General features: G+C 43.9%; 2 protein-coding genes across 2 annotated transcripts; both read left to right on the top strand.

Annotated features, from left to right (window-relative positions):
- Nucleotides 1-85: 85 nt before the first annotated feature.
- LOC138382388 (olfactory receptor 2B11) lies at nucleotides 86-1042 on the top strand. Its single transcript, XM_069466912.1, has one exon. It carries the CDS (start codon nucleotides 86-88, stop codon nucleotides 1040-1042), a length of 957 nt encoding a protein of 318 aa, XP_069323013.1.
- Nucleotides 1043-16153: 15111 nt separating this feature from the next.
- On the top strand, nucleotides 16154-23781 carry LOC138382389 (olfactory receptor 2H2-like). The gene is made up of 2 exons (XM_069466913.1): nucleotides 16154-16221; nucleotides 22830-23781. Exons 1-2 carry the CDS (start codon nucleotides 16154-16156, stop codon nucleotides 23779-23781), a joined length of 1020 nt encoding a protein of 339 aa, XP_069323014.1.
- The last annotated feature ends 385 nt before the right edge of the window (nucleotides 23782-24166 follow it).

Genomic DNA, 24166 nt, shown 5'->3' on the forward strand with positions numbered 1-24166 from the left:
GAGGAAATCGCTTATTCCCCTCTCATGTGTTATCCATCCATTCCAATTTTTTTGATTTGTCCCAGGTGCCAGAAAATGCCTCAACATGAGAAGTGACAACCAGAGCTTCTTGGGGGATCCCCCTAAATACTTCATCCTCCTGGGCGTTTCGGACAGGCCATGGCTGGAGCTCCCTCTCTTTGTGGTCCTCTTGGTGTTCTACATTCTGGCCATGTTAGGGAACATTGCCATCATCCTGGTTTCCCGGCTGGATCCCCAGCTGCAAAGCCCCATGTACATCTTCCTCAGCCACCTGTCCTTCCTGGACCTCTGTTACACTGCCACCACGGTCCCTCAGATGCTAGTCAACATGGGCACTTCCAAGAAGACCATCAGCTACGGGGGCTGCACAGTGCAGTACGCAATTTTCCACTGGCTGGGATGCACCGAGTGCATTGTCTTGGCCGCCATGGCCCTGGACCGCTACGTGGCCATCTGTGAGCCCCTCCGGTATGCCGTCATCATGCACCGCACTCTCTGTCAGCAGCTCGTGGCTGTGGCCTGGCTCAGTGGCTTCAGCAACTCCCTCGTTCAGGTAGTCCTGACAGTGCAGTTGCCTTTCTGTGGGCGGCAGGTGCTGAACAACTTCTTCTGTGAGGTGCCAGCCATGATCAAGTTGTCGTGTGCCGACACGGCTGTGAATGACGCCACGCTGGCTGTGCTGGTGGCCTTCTTTGTGCTGGTCCCCCTAGCTCTCATCCTCCTCTCCTATGGCTTTATCACCCGTGCTGTGCTCAGGATCCGGTCATCCAAGGGACGGCGCAAGGCCTTTGGGACCTGTTCCTCCCACTTGGTGGTGGTCTCGCTTTTCTACCTACCTGCCATCTACATGTACCTGCAGCCCCCTTCTAGCTACTCCCAAGAGCAGGGCAAGTTCATTTCCCTCTTCTACTCCATCATCACCCCTACCCTCAATCCCTTCATCTACACCCTGAGGAATAAAGATGTGAAGGGAGCTCTGAGAAGACTCCTGGCAAAAATCTGGGGGCTCTGCAGAAGATGAAGATCTGAGATGTGGCAATCTCCGCTGACTGATGAGCACTGAGCAAATGTGTCATGTGCTCAGAGCACCTTTCTCTTAAGGATAATAACCAAACAGTAAGGACTTGGAGAGACACGAAAGCCTCAAAATCCCCATCCAAAACATCTCGCTTCCTGTGGAGTCGCAACGCCTACAATCCTCCATCTACAAATAAAATCAATTCTACAAGTGTAATTCTAAGAGGCCATACGTTTTCAAAATTGTTTAAACGGACCTGATATTCAGTATTTGTTGAATTATTTAATTTCTAATTTCCTGATTCCTTCCCCTTTTCCTCTTCATGTAGTTCTTCTGTTTTTCTGCCATTTGTCTTTTTGCAAGTTTCTTTCTTCCTTTTCCATTATTCCTAAGTGTACATAACATGAAACTGAAACATAATTTTATTTAACTTATAATAAGTGCACGTTCTTCACCATAGATTTTTAAAAAATCTAGATCATGAAGCTGTCATTAAGGAGAAGTCAAAAATGCTGCCAGTTTATGGAAGCTGCTCAATACACTTTCCACTCTCCACTTACTTGTGAGAACAGACAGAACCTCTAACCCTGTGTATCTTAAAATATTTTAAAGAAATAACCCTACATTTTTAAAAGCGCATATGATTAGGCATTTTCCCCTATGTCCATAGAGTAAAATTCAAAATAAAAGCAGTTGTACTCATGTAAATGAAGGATAGATTCAAAACATAAAGTTCTAATGCAGCTTTTTTCCAGTTGATGAGAAATTTTATATATATATATATATATATATATATATATATATACACACACATTCCTAGAGACAAGGTCTCACTCCGTCTCCCAGGCTGGAGTACATTGGCACAATCATAGCTCATTGTAGCCTCAAACTCCTGGGCTCAAGTGATCCTCCTGTCTCAGCCTCCCTAGTAGCTGGGACTAATGGTGTGTGCCACGACACTTGGCTACTTTTTTTAACTTTTTTGTAGAAATGGGGTTTCACTCTGTTGCCCAGGATGGTCTTGAACTCCTGGCATCAAGCAATCCTTCTACTTCAAGCCACCATACCGAACTAAAAAGACTCTATATTTTTTATTTTACTTAAAGTATAGCCAAATTCTTGTGGATGAGCATAAACACCTTAAGTTTCTTCATATGAACATGTCAGTTTAATTACTTCCACTTTATTCTGGGTGTGGAGGTGCAGGTAAGTGTTCATAGTATTTCTCGAAGTATTTATTTTACTGACAGCGTCAGGGATAATATTTTATATTTTGGAGGGCTAGGGTCAGTGGCTCAAGCACTGTAATTCTAGCACTCTGGGAGGCTGAGGCGGGAGGATCACTTGAGGTCAGGAGTTCAAGACCAGCCTGAACAAGAGTGAGACCCCCATCTCTCCCCAAAATAGGAAAAATTAGCCAGGCATGGTGGCGCATGCCTATAGTCCCAGCTACCCAGAAGGCTGAGGCAAGAGGATCACTTGAGCCCAGGAGTCTGAGGTTGCTGTGAGCTATGATGACGCTACTGCACTCCAGCCTGGGCAACAGAGCAAGACTTTGTCTAGAAAAAAAAAAAAAGGAGAATGGAACATAGCTGAGATGGACATTTTCACGTTCTCCACATTTGAACTAATGGTATCAAGTGATGTTGGGAATAGACGGTCTCCTCAGTGCATCATAAGTATTCATTTTTTCATTCCCTAAAGATGTCTGTTCGCTCCATAATGTGCAAAACACACAGCAAGAAAGAAACCCTTGAGATTATCATCTTCTTCTGTTTAACCTCTAGTCCTATCTACTACACGAAGCCCTACTGGACTAATTAAAAAAGAAGTTTCAAAGATTCGCCCAGGTTTTTTATTCCCCCACTCGCTACTCCTGACCCTCACTTAATCATCTCCTAATGCACGCACTAGGTTCTCACGAGCGTTTGTTTAGATCCACACTTCACACTGAATACCACTGCGCCAGCTATGAAGCTATTGTCCCTCAACATCTAGCTCACCTCTCTGTGATGCAGACCTGGGACTCTAAGTCCTCCGCTTGTCACATGCTGCTTGTCACTCTTCTGTTGGAAGTCCTAGCGTCAGCCTGCCCAGTTGGAGAAGAGAGAAAGACTTACTCCACCTGGTTTTCTTCCTTTGGGCCTCAGCACCGTCTCAGTAACCCTTCTTCACTTCGGCAGCGGGGTGACATGCTGAAACGCTGCGCACTTCAAAAGCGGCAGCTGACTCCACTTCCGACTCCTTCAGAGCCAGCCCGTCGTACCCCTCGGGGATGTCAACGTCAGTCCCGCAGCTCTCGCTTCTCAGAGGCGGGTTTGAATTCCATGGGCCCCTCTTCCAAATGTCCAAGCTATAATAAATCCAACCTAGCTGCTCAGTGAAATCACTACTTCCATGAAACCCACGTGGTTTTGTTCTCTCTCTTTTCAGATAGCTAATTCCTAATTAGCAATTTATTGTGCTAAATTCCCTTTGTCAAAGCAACCTATCTGGTTTCTGTTGTATGACTCGACCATGCCTGATAAACCAGTATATTACTTAGATGTTGATATCACTATTCACAATTGCCAAAGAGTATGACTCTTATCTGAAAACTCCCTAATTAGAATATGTAGCATAGTTCAAAGCTCAGAAAGATACTTAATAAAATGAATGAACAACAACAGAAACATTATTGATTCTGATATTTGAAGCATGAATGATAATAATTCCTAAAATTTACATTACGTGTCTGTTAAGGCAATTCTGAATGCTGCTAAACAATATATCACAAGGCTTGAAAACAGACACTGTTTGCCCTTTCATAATCAAAGAACAAACTGTTAATACTCTTTCTTTCCTAGGGCAGAACCCAGACCCCTTCATTCCAAACACTAACTGAGTGTCCAATAATTCAATTTAGTACTGACACTGACTCCTGGAGTTAGCACAAATCCCACCGGTTTAAGGGGTGCAGTGCCACCAAAATGCCCCACTTCAGACCCTAGTCACAAGTCTTGGGCACCCCCCACACTTCTGACTGATTTGGCCAGAAATTTGGTATTTTCCACAAACCACCCTTCAAGTTTGATGATTCCCTAAAATGACTCATAGACTCAATGAAAGCAGTGTACTTACAATTACTATTTTAGTGTAAAGAACACAATTTAAAAAGAGTGAAATGGAAGCAATGCATAGGGCGATGTTTGGTGGGTGGGTGTACGGGGGGAATGCAGAGCTTACATCCAGAGACCTTACCTGGGCTTCACTGCACTTATGCATGATCGCATAACTCACTGACCCACGATTCAACTCAGGCTCCAGCCATCTTCCCCTCCCCAGAGGACAGGAGACGGAGCTGAAAGTTCCAACCCCCAATCACGTGCTTGATCTTTCTGCTGTGGCCAGCCGCTCCCTGGTAACTATTCAAGGGTCCACCAGGAGTCATGTTAGCATAAACCCGGGTATGGTAAACGGTGTTTTTACTAGTACCAACAGACACTCCTATCACTCCGGAAATTCCAAGAGTTTTTGATGCTCTGTGCCACGCACCAGAGACAGACACTGACCACAGACACTGACTCCAGAAGTCTCGTCTTACCCACTGCAGTATCTTGAAGTAAAGAGAACCAGACGGAGCATGGGGAGAGGATCCCACCACAAGGGAAGTAAGGAGCACCCCGCAGGACCCAGTACTACACTTCGTAGCCGCCAGGTGAGTGAAAACTGCTGTTGACATAAAGTGGCACAGGTGACCCAGCAGAGGGGAGAGAGGGAGGTGAGGGTCCATCCCCTAACTTGCAGGCCATGAAGCTTCCGTGAGCACCTTATCTCAGATGCCTCTGCTGAGCAGAAGGTCAAACCTGAGTAAGGGGCTCAGATTAAATCCCAGGAACTCCAAGGTCTCCAAACAATAAATCCATTTCAGACAGAAACCGTCTTTGTGCCGGGAGTTCACACCTGTCTTGGGCTTAGCCCTCCAACAAGCCAGAGGACTCCAGGAGCTCAGCTTCTTCCATCCTTATCTCTAAGCTTCCACGAGGCACAGAGGGGAAGGAAATGCCTAACACGAACTTCCTCCATGGCAGACCTGAGGTCTCAAAAAACCCACTTCGGGCTCAGGCTGCTTAGCTTTATGGCTGCCCTTTTGCTCTGGTTGGGAGGTGAAGGGGGTCCTGGTTCAGGGGACACACACTGGGGCTGCTGCCTTCCCAGAAGGTCTTCAATGCCAGAACTTGGGGGATGTCACCTCCTTCTCTCTCGATTGTGATTGTTAATGTTGAGAACAAGAAAGCAGAATTAAAAAAAAAAAAAGTCAGATAATTCCATCACTGACTCTTTTTTTTTTTTTTTTTTTTTGAGACAGAGTCTCGCTTTGTTGCCCGGGCTAGAGTGAGTGCCGTGGCGTCAGCCTAGCTCACAGCAACCTCAGACTCCTGAGCTCAAGTGATCCTCCTGTCTCAGCCTCCCGAGTAGCTGGGACTACAGGCATGCGCCACTATGCCTGGCTAATTTTTTCTACATGTATTTTAGTTGTCCAGCTAATTTCTTTCTATTTTTAGTAGAGACGGGGTCTCGCTCTTGCTCAGGCTGGTCTCAAACTCTTGAGCTCAAACAATCCACCCGCCTGGGCTTCCCAGAGTGCTAGGATTACAGGCGTGAGCCACAGCGCCCGGCCCCATCACTGACTCTTTATGCTGTTCCCAATCCCTGATGATTTTCTTCACTTCATAGAAAAATAAGTCATGGGCATCATATTGGCCATTTATCATGTGCCTAAACTGCAAAGACCTCCTGTGAGATGGTAAGAACTTAAAGTGTCCCACATGAGGTAGGAATAGAAGCCAGATTTATTTAGAAAGTCAAAATGGCAACCTTCTAGTGTAGAGCCAGAAGGAAGTGTTTCAAATGAGTGCTTGAAGTGAATCAAAGCCGGGGCAAGCTGCCACCAACACTGCTGGGGTCATATTCTAGAGAGCTGAGCTCCTGCTATAACAGCAGGAGGGAGACCCAGGCCAGGCGTGGCTCGGGGGACCAGGCCAGGTCTCAGTGCGGGCGCCAGCTGTGTGGGAGCCCCAGCACCACCCTGGGATAAAAGAAACCCACACCCGGGCATAACAACGGTGGGAATCGGTCTAGATGGACACATCTGATTTTCTCCAAACTCCTAGTGTCACCCACCTCAACCTGTCTCCATGCAGTTAATAGCAATTATACTTCCAAATGTCCAGGCAATTGGGTCACTTTCTGGACCTATTCAGTTTCATTGGTCTGTGTCCCTATCTTTGCAACAATATCACCAAGTTGTAATTTTTTGGCTTCCTAGCACATTGTAATGTGTGGTAAGGAAAGTCCTCCTGGCTTTTTTTTTCTTCTTTAAAAGTGTCCCTACCTTTTTATCCACCACATTCCATATCACTTTCAAACATACGGTATGATTTTTCTTTATAATCTTATTTAGTGCTTTCTAGTCCTCATAAGATATGCATCCCATAATGGTAGAGGTTTTTGTGTTTTTTGGTTTGTTTGTTTTGTCCCATGCTGCATCTAAAGCAGTGCCAGGCAAATGTAAATTCGTATCAAATGAGTGACTAAATTCAGATCCCACAGCAACTTCTCCGCTGCAGGATTGAAGGCACACTACTCACCGTGGCTCAGTCTGTGGATCTATGTTTTGTGAGACGTGGCTGGAACGGCAGCACCTCACCTGTCAATTTTGAGTGAGGCGATGCACGAAAAGTGCTTCATGCAGTACCTGTTGCACAGGGTCTAGTGCAGCAGGAAATAAAAACAAAAGCCGTTAAAAGTGAAAAAGAAAGTAGTTACTGAGTACCTTCTGTGCTTTGAGATCTTTATTTCTAAAAATCACTGAGAAATGTGTATTTTGTAATCTCTGTTTTACATATATAAAAGAGAGCTATTTAGAGAGCTGTGCTAATCAAGATTACACAGCAAATATGAGCCTCTATAGGGGCACGACCACCACTCCCACTGAGCTCGGATTTCTCAAAAGGAGAAAGACTTTCTGAGAATGGCTAAAAACTCCTATTTAAAATACTGCCACCTGGGTCAATGTCAGAGCAACACATCGAAAGATGCCAAAGGTGGGTGTGGAGACCTGCTTGATTAGAGGTCTCCTAAAACATGGAGGACCACTGCCTGGCCCCTCGAGGCCCCCTGCTGGGCAAGCGACTTACTCCAGTCCCCCTGGGGGGGGGGGGGGAGATGTGGTAGATTAGATCAAAAAAGGATAGAAGACATCATAATGGACAAAGAGGAAACACAGCTCAAGAAAGTAAGACAGGGCAAAGACAATTTAGATAATAAAAAGCACAGGACCTTTGTAGGGAATAATGCTAAGTAAAGTGTAAACTTAATAATGCATCAAGGTTCGATGTAGAGGTAAGTCAGTGGAAAAACCAAAAACAAATACTGGTTAATGCATTTTAGATGGTTGCTCTTACCTCCATGAGTATAATTCAGTGCCATCCTTTTCCTAATTAAATAATAGCAACTATTCCTCAGGTAAATATCATTACATTATGGAAAGGGAATAGTTTAAAGCAGTATTTCTACTTCTGGAAAAACATCACAGTTGGTAACTTACCACAATATATCCATAATAAAAGAATAAAAATCTAAGTTAAATAATAATCTATATAGTGACATCAGCAAGACGGCAGAATAGGAAGAACTAGTTCCTCCTTCCTCCCACAGAGGCGCCAATTCAACAACAATACATACAGCACGTAGGGCAATTCTTTTTGTGAGAAACAGGAAACCAGTTACGAGGCTCTTGCGTCACGTGTAAGTGTGGAACCAAACACATTCAAGCCAGTAGAAAAATATATGGTGCCCTCTCGCAGTCATCTCTCTTCCAGGCATAACATCAAGCAAGTGGGAGGAAACTCACAGCTTTTGGCTTATCCCTGGGGAGGAAAAGAGAAGACTGAACCATGTGCTCAACATTCTGAATTTGGAGAGGGAGTGCCCAAGAATTTGGCTTCTGTCTTGCCCGCCATGGAGCACTGATAGGAGCTGGCCTACTCTAGATGTCCCATAGGACAGATGACAGAGGCTGAACCAGCTTGGAAGTGTCACCCTCAGGGGGAAAGATAAGAGTGGAGCCTTTTTCCAGCTTTACAAGGGGCTGCCTAAGGAACATGTCTTATTTCATTTGGTTTGGGGTGTGGATGGGAACTGACATACCCTAGATGCCTAGGGGCTGCTGAGGGAAAAAAAGAGCTGGGCAGCATGCTACTGCTTCAAAGGACTTTTGGTACCATTGACCAATACCAGTGGGAGTGAGAAAGTATGAATCCCTTAAAAAAAAAGCAACCACCAAATTCCTTTAATTAGGAGTCTACATTTATGAGTCCAGAGAAGACACATCCACAGAAAAAGGATTGAGAGTGCCCCAGAATCTCTAGTCAGGCGGATTGGTAAAGGTGTCCCAAGTGAGTTCATAAAGACTTGGAGAGATGGATTTTTTTTTTTCAAGTGCATGGATACCAACACAAAGTTACAAGGAACATGAAGAAATGGGGGATATCGCCCAATCAAAGTGGAAAAAAACCCTCCAGAAATCAAACCCTAAAGAAAAGGAAGCATATAAATTATCTAACAAAGATTTCAAAATAACTATCACAGAAATATTCAACAAACACAGAGAAACAACACATAAAAAATTAAGAGTTTCAAAAAAGATATTAAAAACATTTTTAATAAAAGAAATTTTGGAGCTGAAGAATGTAATAACTGAAATAAAAAATTTATTGGGGCATTCAAAAGCAGACTTCATCAAGGAAAGAAAGAATCAGTAAACTTGGCCGGGCGCGGTGGCTCACGCCTGTAATCCTAGCACTCTGGGAGGCCGAGGCGGGTGGATTGCTCAAGGTCAGGAGTTCGAGACCAGCCTTAGCGAGACCCCGTCTCTACTAAAAATAGAAAGACATTATATGGACAACTAAAAATCTATATAGAAAAAATTAGCCGGGCATAGTGGCGCATGCCTGTAGTCCCAGCTACTCGGGAGGCTGAGGCAGTAGGATCGCTTAAGCCGAGGAGTCTGAGGTTGCTGTGAGCTAAGCTGACGCCACGGCACTCACTCTAGCCTGGGCAACAAAGTGAGACTCTGTCTCAACAAAAAAAAAAAAAAAAAAAAAAAAAAAAGAATCAGTAAACTTGAAGACAAAACTTTTGAAAGTAAACAGTCAGAGGAGTAAAAAGAATGAAAAAGAATGAAAAAAGCCCAAGGTACTTTTGGAACACCAGAAAACAACCCATATAAGCATTATAAAATTAATAAAAGGAAGAGAGAGAAAGTGCTGGAAGGCTCATTTGAAAAAAATGATAGCCAGAACTTCCAAAATCTGGGGAAGGAAATGGACATTCACATTCAAGAAACCCAATGGACCTCAGCTACAATTAATCTCAAAAAGTCCACACCTAGACATATTATAAACAAACTGTCAAAACTCAAAGACAAAAAAGAGAATTTTGAAAGCAGCTAGAAAGAAGTGACTTGTCATATAAAAGGGAAGCCACTTAAGGCTATAAACCAATTTCTCAGCAAAAAGTTTGCAGCCAGAAGGGAGTGGAATGATACATTCAAAGTGCCAAAAGGGAAAACTATTCAATCAAGATTACAATATCTGACAAAATTGTCCTTCAAAAATGAATGAGATATAAATACTTTCCCAGATGAACAAAAGCCAAAAAAATTCATCATCACTAGACCTGCCTTGTAAGAAATATTTTAAAGAATCCTTCAAATTGAAACCAACAGGTGCTACACAGCAACAAAAAAGCATGTGAGAATATAAAGATTGCTGGTAAAGGTAAATATATAGAAAATACAAATTATTGTAATATTTTAACTATTAGATATAAATCGCTTGAATTCAGTATAGGTGTTAAATGATAAAAGTATAAAAAAAATTATAACTACAAAATATGTTAATGGCTTAACAATATTAAAAGATGTAATTTGTGACATCAAAAATAAAGTGTTGGGGAAGTAAACTTGTATGGTTTTTGCATAAAATTCAAGTTAGGTTCTATGCACTTTGAAATTGATTGTTATAACTATAAGAGGGTTAATATAAGCCACACAATAACCAAAAAGAAAATGCCTATGGAAGATCCCCTCAGAAAAGGAAGGATTCAATGCATGTCACTACAAAAAATAAATGAAACACAAATGAAGGCAGCAAGAGAAGAAAAAAGGGACAAAGGAGCTGTAGGATAGAAAGAAAACAATTATAACAAAATGACAATAGTAAGTCCTTCCCTATCAATAATTAATTGAAGTGTAAATGGACCAAATGTCCAATAAAAAGAAAAATAGTGTCTTAATGGGTATAAAAAAAAGATGCAAACACATGTGATCTACAAAAGATTCACTTTACAATAAGGACATACATAGGCTGAAAGTGAAAGGATGAAAAAGAAATCTTATAAAAAGGGTAACCAAAAGAGAGCATGGGTAGCCATATTTACATTTAAAAAAATAGACTTTAAATGAAAACCTCTCACAAGAGACAAAGAAGGACATGATATAATGGTAAAAGGGTAAATTCATCATAAAAATATCCAAAGAAAATAAAACTACTATGTTGAAGAGATACTGGCAGGCTCGTGTTCATTGCAGCATTATTCACAATAGCCAAGATATGGAAGCAACCTGAGTGTCCATCAATGGATAAAGAAAACATGGTATATATACAAAATGGACTACCACTCTGCCTTTCAAAAAAGGAAATCCTGTCATTTGCGACAACATGGATGAACCTGGATTACATTAGGATAAGTGAAATATATCAGATGCAAAAAGACAAATATTGCATAATCCCACTCATATATGGAATTTTGAAAAGTTGATCTTATGGAAGAGAGTAGAATGATGGCACCAGGGGCTGAGGGTAGGGAGATCGGAAAGATGTTAGTCAAAGGGGACAAAGTTTCAATTAGACACAAAAAATAAGTTTTGTGAGATCTATTGCACAACATAGTACTATAGTTATTTTTCAATTTTTTTATTTGTATCGAGTTATGGAGTACAAGTATAATTTTGTTACATGGCTTGTAGTGTAGCCATCACCTGAATAACATACACTGTACCTATTAAGTAATTTCTCCTCATCCACCCTGCTCCAACACCACCACTCTTGTGTCTCCATTGTCTATCATTCCATATTCTGTGTCCATGTGTACACATTATTTAACTCCTGCTTATAAGTGAGAACGTGGTATTTGTCTTTATGTTTCTGAATTGTTTTACTTAAGACATGATTTTATTTTTTGTGGCTAAAAAAGTATTCCATTTTGTGTGTGTGTATATATATATATATATATATCTTTCACATTTTCTTTATCCAATCATCCATTGATGGATACTTAGGTTTATTCCTTATCTTTGTTATAAACACATGAGCGCAGGCATCTTTTTGATAGAACGATTTCTTTTCCTTTGGGTATATGCCCAGTAGTAGGATTGCTGGATCAAATTATAGTTCTGGTTTTCCAAAGAGGTTGTACTAATTTACATTCCCACCAGTAGTGCATAGTGCTCCTTTTTCTCCACATCCTTGCCAACATCTGTCTTTTTTTGTCATTTTAATAATAGGCATTCTGACTGGTGTAAGATGATATCTCATTGTGGTTTTAATTTGCATTTCTCTGATGATTAATGATGTTGAGGATCTTTTCATATGCTTTTTGGGCATTTGTGTTTCTTCTTTTGAAAAATTTCTATTCATGTCTTTTGCCCACTTTTCAATAGTATTATTTGGGGTTTTTTTTGTTGTTGAGTTGCTTGAGTGTTTTGTATATTCTGAATTTTAGTCCCCTGTTGAATACATAGTTTGCAAATATTTTCTCCCATTCCTCAGGTTATCTGTTCACTCTGTTGATTATTTCTTTTGCTGTGCAGAAGCTTTTTGGTTTAATTAAGTCCTATTTGTCTATTTTTATTTTTGTTGTCTGTGTTTTTGAGATCTTAGTCATGAATTCTTTGCCTAAATCAGTGTCCAGAAGAGTACGTAGTCCCAGATACTGGAAAGGCTGAGACAGGAGGATAGCTTGAGCCCAAGAGCTCAAGACCAGCCTGGACAACATAGTGAGACCCTTTCTCTAAAAAAAAAAGAATGAAAAAAATAGCCAGGTATGGTGGCACATACCTGTATTCCCAGCTACTTCAGAGGCTAAGACGGGAGGATTGCTTGAACCCAGGAGTTTGAGGCTGCAATATACTATGATTGTGCCACTGCATTCTAGCTTAGGTGACAGAGCAAGACACCATTTCTAAAAAATTTTCTTAAATTAAAAAAAGAACCCCAGTTTAAACTCATAGAAGCAGAAAGTAAAATAGTGTTTGCCAGGGGCTGGAGGAAGGAGGAAGTGATGAGTCTATGTTCAGCAGGTATAGATTTTTAGTCATGCAAGATAAAAAGTTCTAGAGATCTGGTGTACAACATTGTGCTTATAGTTAATGCAGTATGTACACTTAAAATTTGTTAGAAAATAGATCTCACGTTACATGTGTTTTACCCAAATAATCTTTTTAAATCTATAGAGAAAGAAAAATGTCAAGGACTGAATCTTGAGGAAAACACATGCAGTGAGGCAGTACTCTGAAATATTTTATGGTAATTTTCCATTACCTGTGATTACCGACACCCCTAGAGTTTTCCTCACTGAGGCTGAAGCGCCCGTTGCTTCAGTGGAGTGAAGAAGCCATTCTTAGCCGTGAGAATTATTTTCCAACACATAAAGCATGTGTTATAATTGGGTTGGGAACTTCGGCAGATTTCCATTGACCGAATCTCCAGCTTGTGGCATGTGCAGGGTCCCTCCCTTTGTTTGGGTTCAGCTGGGTGAGGGGTCTGGGTTGGCCTCTCTCCATGTGACATCTCATCCTCTAAGGTCCCTTCATGTGGCAGCAGGGGCTGCCTTTCAGCATCACAGCTAGATTCCAAGAACAGTCTAAGGAAGCAAAGAGTAAATTGATAGTTCCCATAAAGACCAGATGCTACTTTCACCACATTCTACTAATTAATGCATGTCAAACACCCTCCAGATTCAGGAGACAGAAAATCCTCTTCTCAATGGGAGGACCAAGAAAGGCTTTGTAGCCATCTTTAACATACTGCAGTGCAAAACCAGGGAACAGGGGAAAAGGAGACCAAGGGAGATGAGACAAAAAAAAGTGCCAGCTTTCTTGCCATCTCTTGAGGTTTGGAAATCCAAGATGAGAGAGGAGTATGCCCTGTTTACTGCTGAAATAATCAGAGACAACACGACCAAGTCTTCTGTGTTGATTTTGGGGGGCTATAACAGAAATATCAGTGTGTACGTGAGTAGAGTTCAGCTATATGAGAACACAGAAAATTACACTAATGCCAATCTGCATGGTAGCATGGAAATGTTAATAAGCAACATAAAGGAGCTTGTCCAGGCATGATGGCTCACTCTTATAATCCCAGCACTTTTGGGAGACTGAGGTGGGAGGATTACTTGAGCCCAGACGTTTGAGGCTGCAGTGAGCTATGATTGTGCCACTGCACTCTAGCCTGGGTGACAGGGTGAGACCCTGTCTCAAAAATTAAATAAATAAATAAATATATAAATAAACTAGAACTACCATATGATCTAGCAGTCCCATTCCTGAGTATATATATCCAAAGGAACTAAGATAAGTATGTCAAAGACATATATGTTCATTGTGACATTATTCACAGTAGCCAAAGTATGGAATCAACCTAAATGTCCGTCAATGGAAGAAGAAATCAAGAAAGTGCAGTGTCAGCCAAAGAAACAGTCCAGAGAATAAACAGACCACCTACAGAATGGGAACAAATTTTTGCATACTACACATCAGATAAAGGACTGATAACAAGAATCTATTTAGAACTCAGGAAAATCGGCAAGAAAAAATCAAGTAACCCTATCAAAAAGTGGGCAAATGACATGAATAGAAACTTCTCGAAAGAAGATATAAGAATGGCTAACAAACATATGAAAAAATGCTCAACATCCCTAATCATCAGAGAAATGCAAATCAAAACCACAATGAGATATCACTTAACCCCAGTGAGAATGGCCTTTATCAAAAATTCCCAAAACAACACATGTTGGCGTGGATGCAGAGAGACAGGAACACTCATACACTGCTGGTGGGACTGCAAACTAGTGCAACCCCTGTGGAAAGCATTATGGAGGTATCTTAAACAGATTCAAGTAGACCTGCCATTTGACCCAGCAATCCCATTACTGGGCATATACCCAAAGGAAAAAAGGTCATTCTTTAACAAAGACACATGTACCCGAATGTTTATAGCAGCACAATTCACAATAGCAAAGATGTGGAAGCAACCCAAATGCCCATCAATACATGATTGGATTAGTAAGCTGTGGTATATGTATACCATGGAATATTACTCAGCTATAAGGAATGATGAAGATACGACATCTCTATGGTTCTCCTGGAGAGAATTGGAACCCATTATATTAAGTGAAGTATCCCAAGAATGGAAAAACAAGCATCACATGTACTCACCAGAAAATTGGTTCCCCTGATCATCACCTAAATACACATCTGGGAACAACACCAATTGGATGTCAGACTGAGGTGGGGGGCGGGGGAGGGGATGGGGGTATGCCTACACAATGAGTGCATTGTGCACCGTTTGGGGAGTGGTAACACTTGAAGGTGCTGACTCGGGAAGGGGGGTGGGGAAGGGAGGGATATATACCTACATGATGGGTGCAATGCGCACGACCTGGGGAACAGACACGTCTGGAGCTCTGGCTTGGGGAGAAAGGCGGAACAGGAGCAACGTATGTAACCTGAAATTCTGTATCCCCCATAACAAGATGAAATAAAAAAAAATAAAATAAATAAAAAAAAAAAAAAGAAAGTGCAGTGTATATACACCATGAAACAGCATCCAGCCTTTAAAAAGAGGAAATGCTGTCATTTGTGACAACGTGAGTGAACCTGGAGGACATTATGTTAAGTGAAATAAGCCAGGTGCAGAGAGACAAATACCACATGATATCACCTATCTGTGGAATCTAAAAGAGTCGGACTCAAAGAAGCAGAAAGTAGGATGGCGGCTACTAGAGACTGGAAGGCCAGGGAGATGTTGCTCAAAGAATACAAAGTTTCGATTAGACGGGAGGAATAAGTTCAGGAGATCTGTCGCAGAACACGGTGACTATAGTTAGGAACAATGTATTGTACACGTGAAAATCACTATGAGAATAGACTTTAAGTGTTCTCACCACAAAAAATAAGTATGTGAGGTAATGCATATGCTAATTGCTTTAGTTAACATTCCACAATGTATACATATTTCAAAAAATCATGTTGTACATCATAAATATATGCAATTTTTATTTTTCAGCTTTAAAAAAGTAATAAAATAATTTGTTTAAATGTGGAAGTATTCAGATGAGACCACTTCAGTTAAGGTAATCAGAGAAAGCCTCTCTGAAGGGGCCGAACTAAAAAGATACGGACTATCCCATCTTATGAGGAAGAATGAGACACACTACTTCACAATTAAACAACAACAACATTTATGGGCCATAAGAAAGACTTTCTGTTCACAGCAGCCAGAGAACAGAGGAGGCAACAGTCAAAGACTCACAAGGACAAAAACTAAGAGCAAACAAGATGCTCAAAGGGTGCACGGGCTTCCCAGTGGTGGGGCATTCAGGAAGTGTTCCCCGTGGGTTCACAGAGTGGAATTCTGAGTGACAGATTAGTGCCGCTTGCTACTGGATCTTAGCATCACAGATGTGATGAAAGGTTGGCATGGCTGGTTCTCCTGCAACAGACATGGACCCACCAGGGATTGTGAGGAATCCCCCAGACCATGGCGTGAAATAGAGTGTATCATAAACGCACCTTCCTCCTCACTCCATGGCACTAGGGTTTTAAGCACAAGACACCCTCTAACTGTGCCTCAAAGACCCCGGTGCCTGTCCCAACTTGGGCCTCATTTGTCCTGAAGCAGCCTCTGCAGTGACGAATAACACACTCCAAGGCAGAAGCTATCAACGGGCCTCTAAAAGGGGGAGTTCTCCCATTGCCTGGACCGCCCGCGCTCTCATTTCAACGTCGGCATGTACAGCGCTTCCCAAGGCCAGTGGCCGTCTGCACTGAGCAAGGACAAGAGAGGAAAGAAAGCAGGGTGAGGTGGATGGTCCTTTCACCAAGAAAGGAGGGCTCAGGTCTCCCTTTGTGGGGCCCAGGGTCAGGGTGTTAAGCTTGGGTGTACGTGCCGTCCCCGGGTAGGCCCCACCGAAAACCCAGGGCAACTCTGTGGGGGCAGAGGGACCCAACGGGAGGCAAAAACAGGAAATTTCATAAGTGAGAACCATATAAAATGTCATGAATGATCACTTTGCCTATGCTATCACAATTTTGTGGATGAGAGAAATTTTTCATAGCACCCTGGCCCTAAATATCTTCACATAACCAGATGAGCACGTGGTGGGGTAGCAGGTGGAAACAGCAAGGGTGACGGTGACTTCTGCGTCTCCTGTGTAAAGGCAGAAACTCCTGTTACACGAACGGCACCAAAATATGCATTTGCTAGTCAGATATATTTTCATCTCACAGTCAAGCAGATGTGTTCCTAGTACTGTCATTGCTACTAATTTACTTGATATTGTAGCCATAACAAATCAGAGACGATAGAGTGATGGCCAGGTACAGGAAATTCTCCCATCCAAGGCCAGAGTGTTAAAGAAGAGGAAACTGAGTGTCTAAAAAGGCGAGGAGATGTTCTCAAGTTTCTGTAGCTAACTCATAAGTGACTTGAGGTGAGAACTTGGAAAATATTTTTGTGCTTTTACAAAACGCAATGGTGCCCCTCTTGCATAATGTGGCATATTTATATATATTTTTATATATATATATATATATATTTGCCTTTGCACTGGTAAGCGGGAGTAAAAACAGAAAACCTAAGAACAGATCTTCTCCCCTTGAGGGTTTCCAGTCTACCATTCTCTCTCCACCTTTGGGAAGACGCACATCTTTGATCTTATGTGTGTTCTTATTTACACACGGACACAAAGCCGTAACAATGGCTGCCGAAGGAACACACAATGGAGGCAGAATGAGGAAGTCTGACTATCCTACTTACAGGATCCAGCAGTACATATGGATTTTTTCTGTAAGAACACATAGAGTTTAGAATCAATGAAAAATAAGATATCCTTTTCCCTGGATCTCAAAGTCTTTTCTGAATGCCTTTTTTTTTTCTATGAGGAAGAAACCACAACAGCTTGAATCCAAACACCTGACCAGAAGCAAGCACAGGAATGAAACCAGGAGAGGTCTCCAAAGATTGATGGATTTATTGAGCCTTATAGTCACTGCAGTGGTTAAGCAGCTCAGAAAGACGGGAGCCAAGTCCTTCGTGGGACATTCCCATGGGTCTCCCAGCTCTAATAGCTCAGCAGGTATTGTTAGATCCCGGGGAGACTAAGAGCCCACTGCACAAGGCAATCAGACTGGAGGTTAATTTGCACCTGGGAAGGGGTCCCAACGGCCTCATCAGTCTCAGCAAGCTAAATCTTCCTGCAATACACAGGAAATTTCCAGGGCTCCTGAAAGAGCAAGTTGGGGCCATGTTACCCTGAATTCTGCAGCCCAGGATGCTAATAAAGCAGCTTTCTAATCTCAGTCCTCCTTCAAGCACCGTGGTGTCCTGGAGGTGAGTCAACTGCCCTCCTGCTCATGCTGTGGCCAAACCTGGTTTGAAACACTATAAAATGCATCTGAGAAGGAAGCAGGATCCTGAGTGATACCACTGACAACAAGCATGGTATGGTAGATTGAGAGGGGAAGGGAACATACTCCGGGCAGAGAGGACAATATGAGCAAGGCCATTATGGTAAATACTAATGATGATAATCAGAAATGTTTTATGCATTCTGAGGAAGGGAAGTTCAAACACAATGCTTAGGGCACTGGAAGGCAGGGAAGTTAGCCTGGGATGGAAGCAAGGACTCTCTTCTGAAAGAACAGAAGCCAGTGGGAATGACAGTCTTTGGTACTGGTGGTAAATTCTGCCACAGATGTGCATATCTTTGCCTGGGTTTGGAGGGTGAGATGGAGAAAACCTCTAGAAACCAACAACTTCAGTAATCATTCTGAACATTTGTATTACTAATTCATTAGCTGGTCTTAGGACCAGAAGTTCATCATAATAGAGACAGTTTACCTGTATAACCACAGTCTTATGATTCCTGTGTTACTGCTTTATATCCATTTCACATTAGATTATTTTTTCAAAATAAACAGTAGAGATGTTAACACACCAAGAATGAGCCCAGCGCGGCTGGCAATAACGGGCCTTAAGATTGGCTGGTGTTTTTCACGCTGCCGTGTTCTGACAGTTCTCCTAAGCGTCATCACCTCTGCAGGCCATGCAGAAGATGTGGAGAAGAGCTAAAGGTGGGTTTTCAGAGGATGCAAGAAACCAGCGAAAGAGGGTCCCCAGTTGCTATGCTGTGGCAGCTGGGACCCAGAGGGGTGATACAGTCAGTCCGCCTCTGCCCCTCACAGTCTGTTGTTGCCTCCCTGAACTTCTGCGCTGTCTCCTCCAGCACGTGCCGCGGTGAGCACCAGACATGTCATTACCTAACGGCACATTCTCCATGGCGAGTGTGCACACATTTGCTCACTTGAGAGTGTCCTGGACAAAACGTGGTTGCTGGTAAGAAAAAGGAAAAGAAAAAATCTCCCAGGTCTTTGGGCCTGTAATGACATGTAGACTTATTAGCCAGTGTTGGGGGGATTCCTGTGAGTGGGTAACACTTGGCCTGGAAGGGTCACCGCAGCTGTGAAACGATACGGGCACGAATGCAGCCCAGCAGTGAGAAGCAAACAGAGTCTACTTGGGGACATTCTACCATAGAAAAGATGTCACAGCACAAATAATGGACGACAGCTCCTGAACTTGCAGTGTGATGACCAGGGTTTACAGAATAATATAATTCTCGGGCTAGAAGGAGCCCGTTTGTTTAGAAATGTAGAAAATCAGAGACTATCTGCCAAATGAACATCCTTCAAATAAATGAATAGTGCTGGAGAAAACAGAGCTTGTGCGTGCAGCCACTGTGAGCTGCACCTGCTCAGAAGCAAAGTGGGACACCTCGTGACACCTCCCGGTAGAGGCTGCTCCCATGAGCAATGGAGGCACTTACCAATGTCATTATTAGATCAAAAAGAAAAAACCCAGAGGCACAAGGGAACACAGATAATCCAGATTAAGGGATCTTTTGCTGAAGAATCAGGAATATGGGAAAGGGAGGGAAGAAGCCACCCCCCAAAATTTCACCTACTTTGCCATGTCCCTGCTAGAACAGGGGTCCCAACCTATGGTGAGTTGTATAATTATTTCATTATGTATTACAATGTAATAATAATAGAAATATAGGCCGGGCGCGGTGGCTCACGCCTGTAATCCTAGCACTCTGGGAGGCCGAGGCGGGTGGATTGCTCAAGGTCAGGAGTTCGAGACCAGCCTGAGCGAGACCCCGTCTCTACTAAAAATGGAAAGACATTATATGGACAACTAAAAATCTATATAGAAAAAATTAGCCGGGCATAGTGGCGCATGCCTGTAGTCCCAGCTACTCGGGAGGCTGAGGCAGTAGGATCGCTTAAGCCGAGGAGTCTGAGGTTGCTGTGAGCTAAGCTGACGCCACGGCACTCACTCTAGCCTGGGCAACAAAGTGAGACTCTGTCTCAACAAAAAAAAAAAAAAAAAAAAAAAAAAAAAAAAAATAGAAATATAGTACACAATAAATGTGAATCATCCCGCAACCACCCCCTATCCCTGGTCTGTGGAAAAATTGTCTTCCATGAAAACAGTCCCTGGTGCCAAAAAGGTTGGTGATCGCTGTGCTGGAGTATGGCCCAGAAACTTCCTCGTCTCTCCCTGCTCTTCCACGATACCACGTTGTGCTAGTATCTTCCAGATTCGTCTTGTAGCTCTACATAGGGAACCCTTTCCCACCAGAAGTGCTCACAGACCAGAGAGTAATGACAGAATGAAACAAAGCACAAACCTCCTCTTGTAGCATAATGATAATATTGTTATAAAATGCATCATAAGGATTGTTTTGAGGTTGCAGAGGGTGACCAGGAAGTCAATTATATCAGCTGAAAGTCAATGGTTGACTTTGTTCAAAATTATTCAAAATATATTGTTCAAAAATATTGAACAATAATTCAATGATATTGACTTTATTTCTGGTTATTACTAAAAAGTAAGAGGAACATTACTGCTGTCACGCCCGCACTGCGGAGCGGAAGGCGGTGGCAGAGATGGCGACTGTCCGGCTGAAGCTGAGGATCAGGAAGTGTTTGCCGGGTGCCCTGCCCGAGCGAGGCCCTTCCAGGGGGACTGCAGTGAATAAAGCGAGACGCCTGCCTCAAGGAATTAAAAATCCCACGCACAGACATCACATCCTTCTTACTCAAAGGTATCCATCAGGACCAGCATGTGTGTTTTCCCAGTTCAGACCGAAGGTTCTCTGTGTTTTCGGAAGCCTGAGAAATCGGTGTCTGCAGTTAATGAGCAGAGCAGGCTGGCATTTGCTTGGAGCTTCCAGTGCCCAGGATTTGCCACGGTGGGGCAACACCTAGTGTGGCCATTTGCAGGAGAACAGCATAGATCATTCTCACATAAGAGTGAAAATACGATCCAGCATGAAATTGGATGAATAAGTGTGAATAAGACGTGCTTATTTTTTAAATTATTGAATATCTAGTAACAAAGAACTGTAACAGGTAAGCATGGATGACACAAACAAGCTGAAAAATTATTTTCAGTCCTAGTATTTGGAATGTAGATGGGGAGAGAAACTTAAATGTATCATATTAAATCGTTAGGTGGCAGCCAGGATAACATTTCCCTAAATGCCGAGGAACTGATATAAAACCAATTATCATAAGGCCTTCGGGGCAGGCAGACACCACAGAGGCGTGGCGACCAGAGTGGCCAGAGGCTGGACGGGACGGACGGTGCAAACCAGCCAGGCGACTGGAGGGAGGCGCGAGCACGTTCCGAGAGGCGGCGCAAGTGCGGTGGCTGTGCGAGGCGTCCAGAGTTGGGGACGAGCCAGCAATCATTGAGCAGGGTGCAAAGAGAGACCTAGTTATGATTGTTTAGCTAATTATGCTAAATTTGCATTATGGGAAGACAGCCTGTAAACGTCAGTCCTGAACCAGGAGGAGGATGGCAGAAAGGTGTCCCCAGAGGAGCTGTGTGACATCAGGGCCTGCTGCAGCGTCCCTGACTGAGGGAGGCTGGCACTGCAGTGTGAGGGAGTGGGCGGCAGAAAGGAAGGGGCCCGGGAGCGCTGCCAGCAACAGACGGGAGAATCTGGAGGGGGGCTCAGGGTGCATGTTCCACAGAGAGCAGCAAGGAGGGGTGTTCTGCGCTTCACTGTTTCCCCCCTGCCCTAGCCTCGTATCATCACATCCATAGTGCTCGACACAGACATACTTCCTGGTCCCCCCAAATGGGCAACGTGCACAAAATCTAGGTGAGACCGTGCCCTTCCCTCCACGTCTACCTCTCTGTTGTTATTCTGCTCTTTGCTAAATGTGTCTGGCCCGACAAGGCATGGGCCTGGGTTCTCTGCTCTTCTCCCTGTGGTTTATTTAGGTCTTGACTGGGGTTTTCCATGGTCTACCAAGATGAGTTCAAGTAGAAAGATGGCGCAAGAAGGGCAGGGACCAGCCTCCTGAGGACCCCCACAGCCAGTGCCTCAGGGACTTGGTGGGATTTAGGTCCGGGGCCCAGTCCACTGGACAAGCCAGGGCTGCTTACAGAGGAAAGATCTGCCATGAACAGAGGAGCGTGTCCATGGCTTTATTTTAAAACCCAGCTCGACCAAATGCGACCATTGGTAATAACAAATTACCAATAGTAACAGCGCCTCATACCTGCAGACGTTCTCACGTGGGTCGCAGCCCACCAAAGGAAGCATGAAGTCAGCAGGGTGTGCAGGCAGCTTGAGAAGGTCCTGAAGCAATTTTGAAACTCAATCACATAGGAGGTTTTGAGACTCACAGACATTATTAGAAAAACCATAGCCAACTCCATGGAGTTGAGGGCAAGATAGGACAAGCACATCTAGTAAATTAAAATTTTCTGTGGAAGATCAACTAACCTAGGCTTTTGCCGATGCGGGCAGAGAGCAGCTGAGTGGCCGCTTGCTGCAATTTCTGCCACAACAGCAAACGGGAGACTCAAGAGCAGTGCAACGTCAGCTCATGAGATCGTGGTGACTCCATCGCTGCTTCTTGATGAAAATGTCACTGAGTGACCCAGCATTAGATGAAGAATTCTGCTCAGTAGGAAAGAGGTGGATATGACTCAGGTTGACAACAGAAGTAAAATTAGTGTTTTGGTTTTGTTTTTGTTTTTTTGAACTGGAAAACACAACTGTTAACCTGAAGTCACTTAAGCAGAAATGAAAGGGTAGCTTTGATTCTAAAGAAAAGGGTAGAAGAATCAAGTAATGCTATTGCCAAAAAGATAGAAAGGGTCACCTACTATATTCTAGCTTTGTAGCATTTTGCTAGAGTCACCCGAGTCTGAAGAAATGAGCAGGTGAAATGTCCAAGAAAGAAATGATATGAAGGAAAGGCCAGTAAATGTGCAGAGAGAATATTAATACAGAATAGGCAATTTTACTAAAATCAAATCCCAGTTCTCTCTGCCTTCTGCAGATGGTTTTCCCCTTGATGTGTTGCTCTTCTTGATGCCAGGTGGGTGCTGGACATGGACAATGACACCATCCTCGATGGCTTCGTCCTTTTGGGCTTCTCAGATCACCCCAGGCTGGAAAAGATCCTCTTTGTGGCCGTGACTATGTTTTACCTGGTCACCCTAGCGGGCAACATCACCATCATAATCCTGTCCCGTACAGACCCCCGCCTCCACACCCCCATGTACTTCTTCCTCGCCCAGCTCTCCTTCCTGGACCTCTGCTTCACCACCAGCTGCATTCCCCAGATGCTGGCCAACCTCTGGGGCCCGGACAAGACCATCAGCTTCCTGGGATGTGCAGCTCAACTCTACATCTTCCTGGGACTGGGAGCTGCCGAGTGTGTGCTGCTGCTGGTCATGGCCTTCGACCGCTACGTGGCTGTGTGCCGACCCCTGCACTATGCGGCCATCATGCACCCACACCTGTGTCAGAAGTTGGCGTTCCTGGTCTGGACTAGTGGGATTTTTGGCACCTTGGTGCAGTCCCCCTCCACCATGAAGCTGCCCTTCTGCCACCACCACCGGGTGGATGACTTTGTCTGTGAGGTCCCTGCACTGATCCGCCTGGCCTGCGGAGACACGCGGGTAAACGAACTGGAGACCTCAGTGGTCGGAGCTGTCTTCCTGATGGGGCCGCTCCTGCTCATCCTCGTCTCCTACGGCCGCATCACCCAGGCGGTGCTGACCATCCAGTCCCGCGAGGGGAGGAGCAAGGCCTTCCGCACCTGCTCTTCCCACCTGGTGGTCGTCTTCCTCTTCTACTGCAGTGTCACTTCTGTCTACATCCAGCCCCGGAGCCATTTTTCCCAGAAGGGAGGGAAATTCCTAACTCTTTTCTATACAGTGGTGACCCCCACGCTCAACCCCCTCATCTACACTTTGAGGAACAAGGATGTGAAGGGAGCTCTCAAGAGGCTATTTGGGAAAGACAGAATGGCCCGTGAGGGGTGAGGGGCTCAGACTCAACGGGGAGGTCAGCTTTTGTCTGATTCAGTTACTCACAGGATTTAACACGTGGCACTTCATGTATCGGAGAGACTCAATTATCAGTGCTAACGTACAATAAAGGGGCCAATGGGAGGGCTTTATCTAGACAGCAATGGATCAAAAGTAAAATTTGATGCACCATGCAATGTCCTCCCTCCCTTCCTTCCTTCCATTTATTTGAGACAGTCTCACTCTGTCACCTGGCTAGAGTGCAATGGTGCCATCATAGCTCACAGCAACCTCAAACTCCTGGGTTTAACTGATCCTCCTGCCTCAGCCTCCTGAGTAGCTGGGACTACAGGTGCACACCACCTCGCCTGTAGAGATGGGGTCTATTTTTAGTAGAGAC

The sequence above is a fragment of the Eulemur rufifrons genome, chromosome 4, assembly GCF_041146395.1.
Source record: "Eulemur rufifrons isolate Redbay chromosome 4, OSU_ERuf_1, whole genome shotgun sequence".
Taxonomy (NCBI): domain Eukaryota; kingdom Metazoa; phylum Chordata; class Mammalia; order Primates; family Lemuridae; genus Eulemur; species Eulemur rufifrons.

Excerpts from the sequence above, each read along its gene's own strand:
- LOC138382388 (XM_069466912.1), top strand. The coding sequence starts at position 86 with ATGAGAAGTGACAACCAGAGCTTCTTGGGGGATCCCCCTAAATACTTC.
- LOC138382389 (XM_069466913.1), top strand. The coding sequence starts at position 16,154 with ATGTACAGCGCTTCCCAAGGCCAGTGGCCGTCTGCACTGAGCAAGGAC. Across the intron at positions 16,222-22,829 it reads AAGAGAGGAAAGAAAGCAGG|GTGGGTGCTGGACATGGACA; the intron begins GTGAGGTGGATG and ends TCTTGATGCCAG.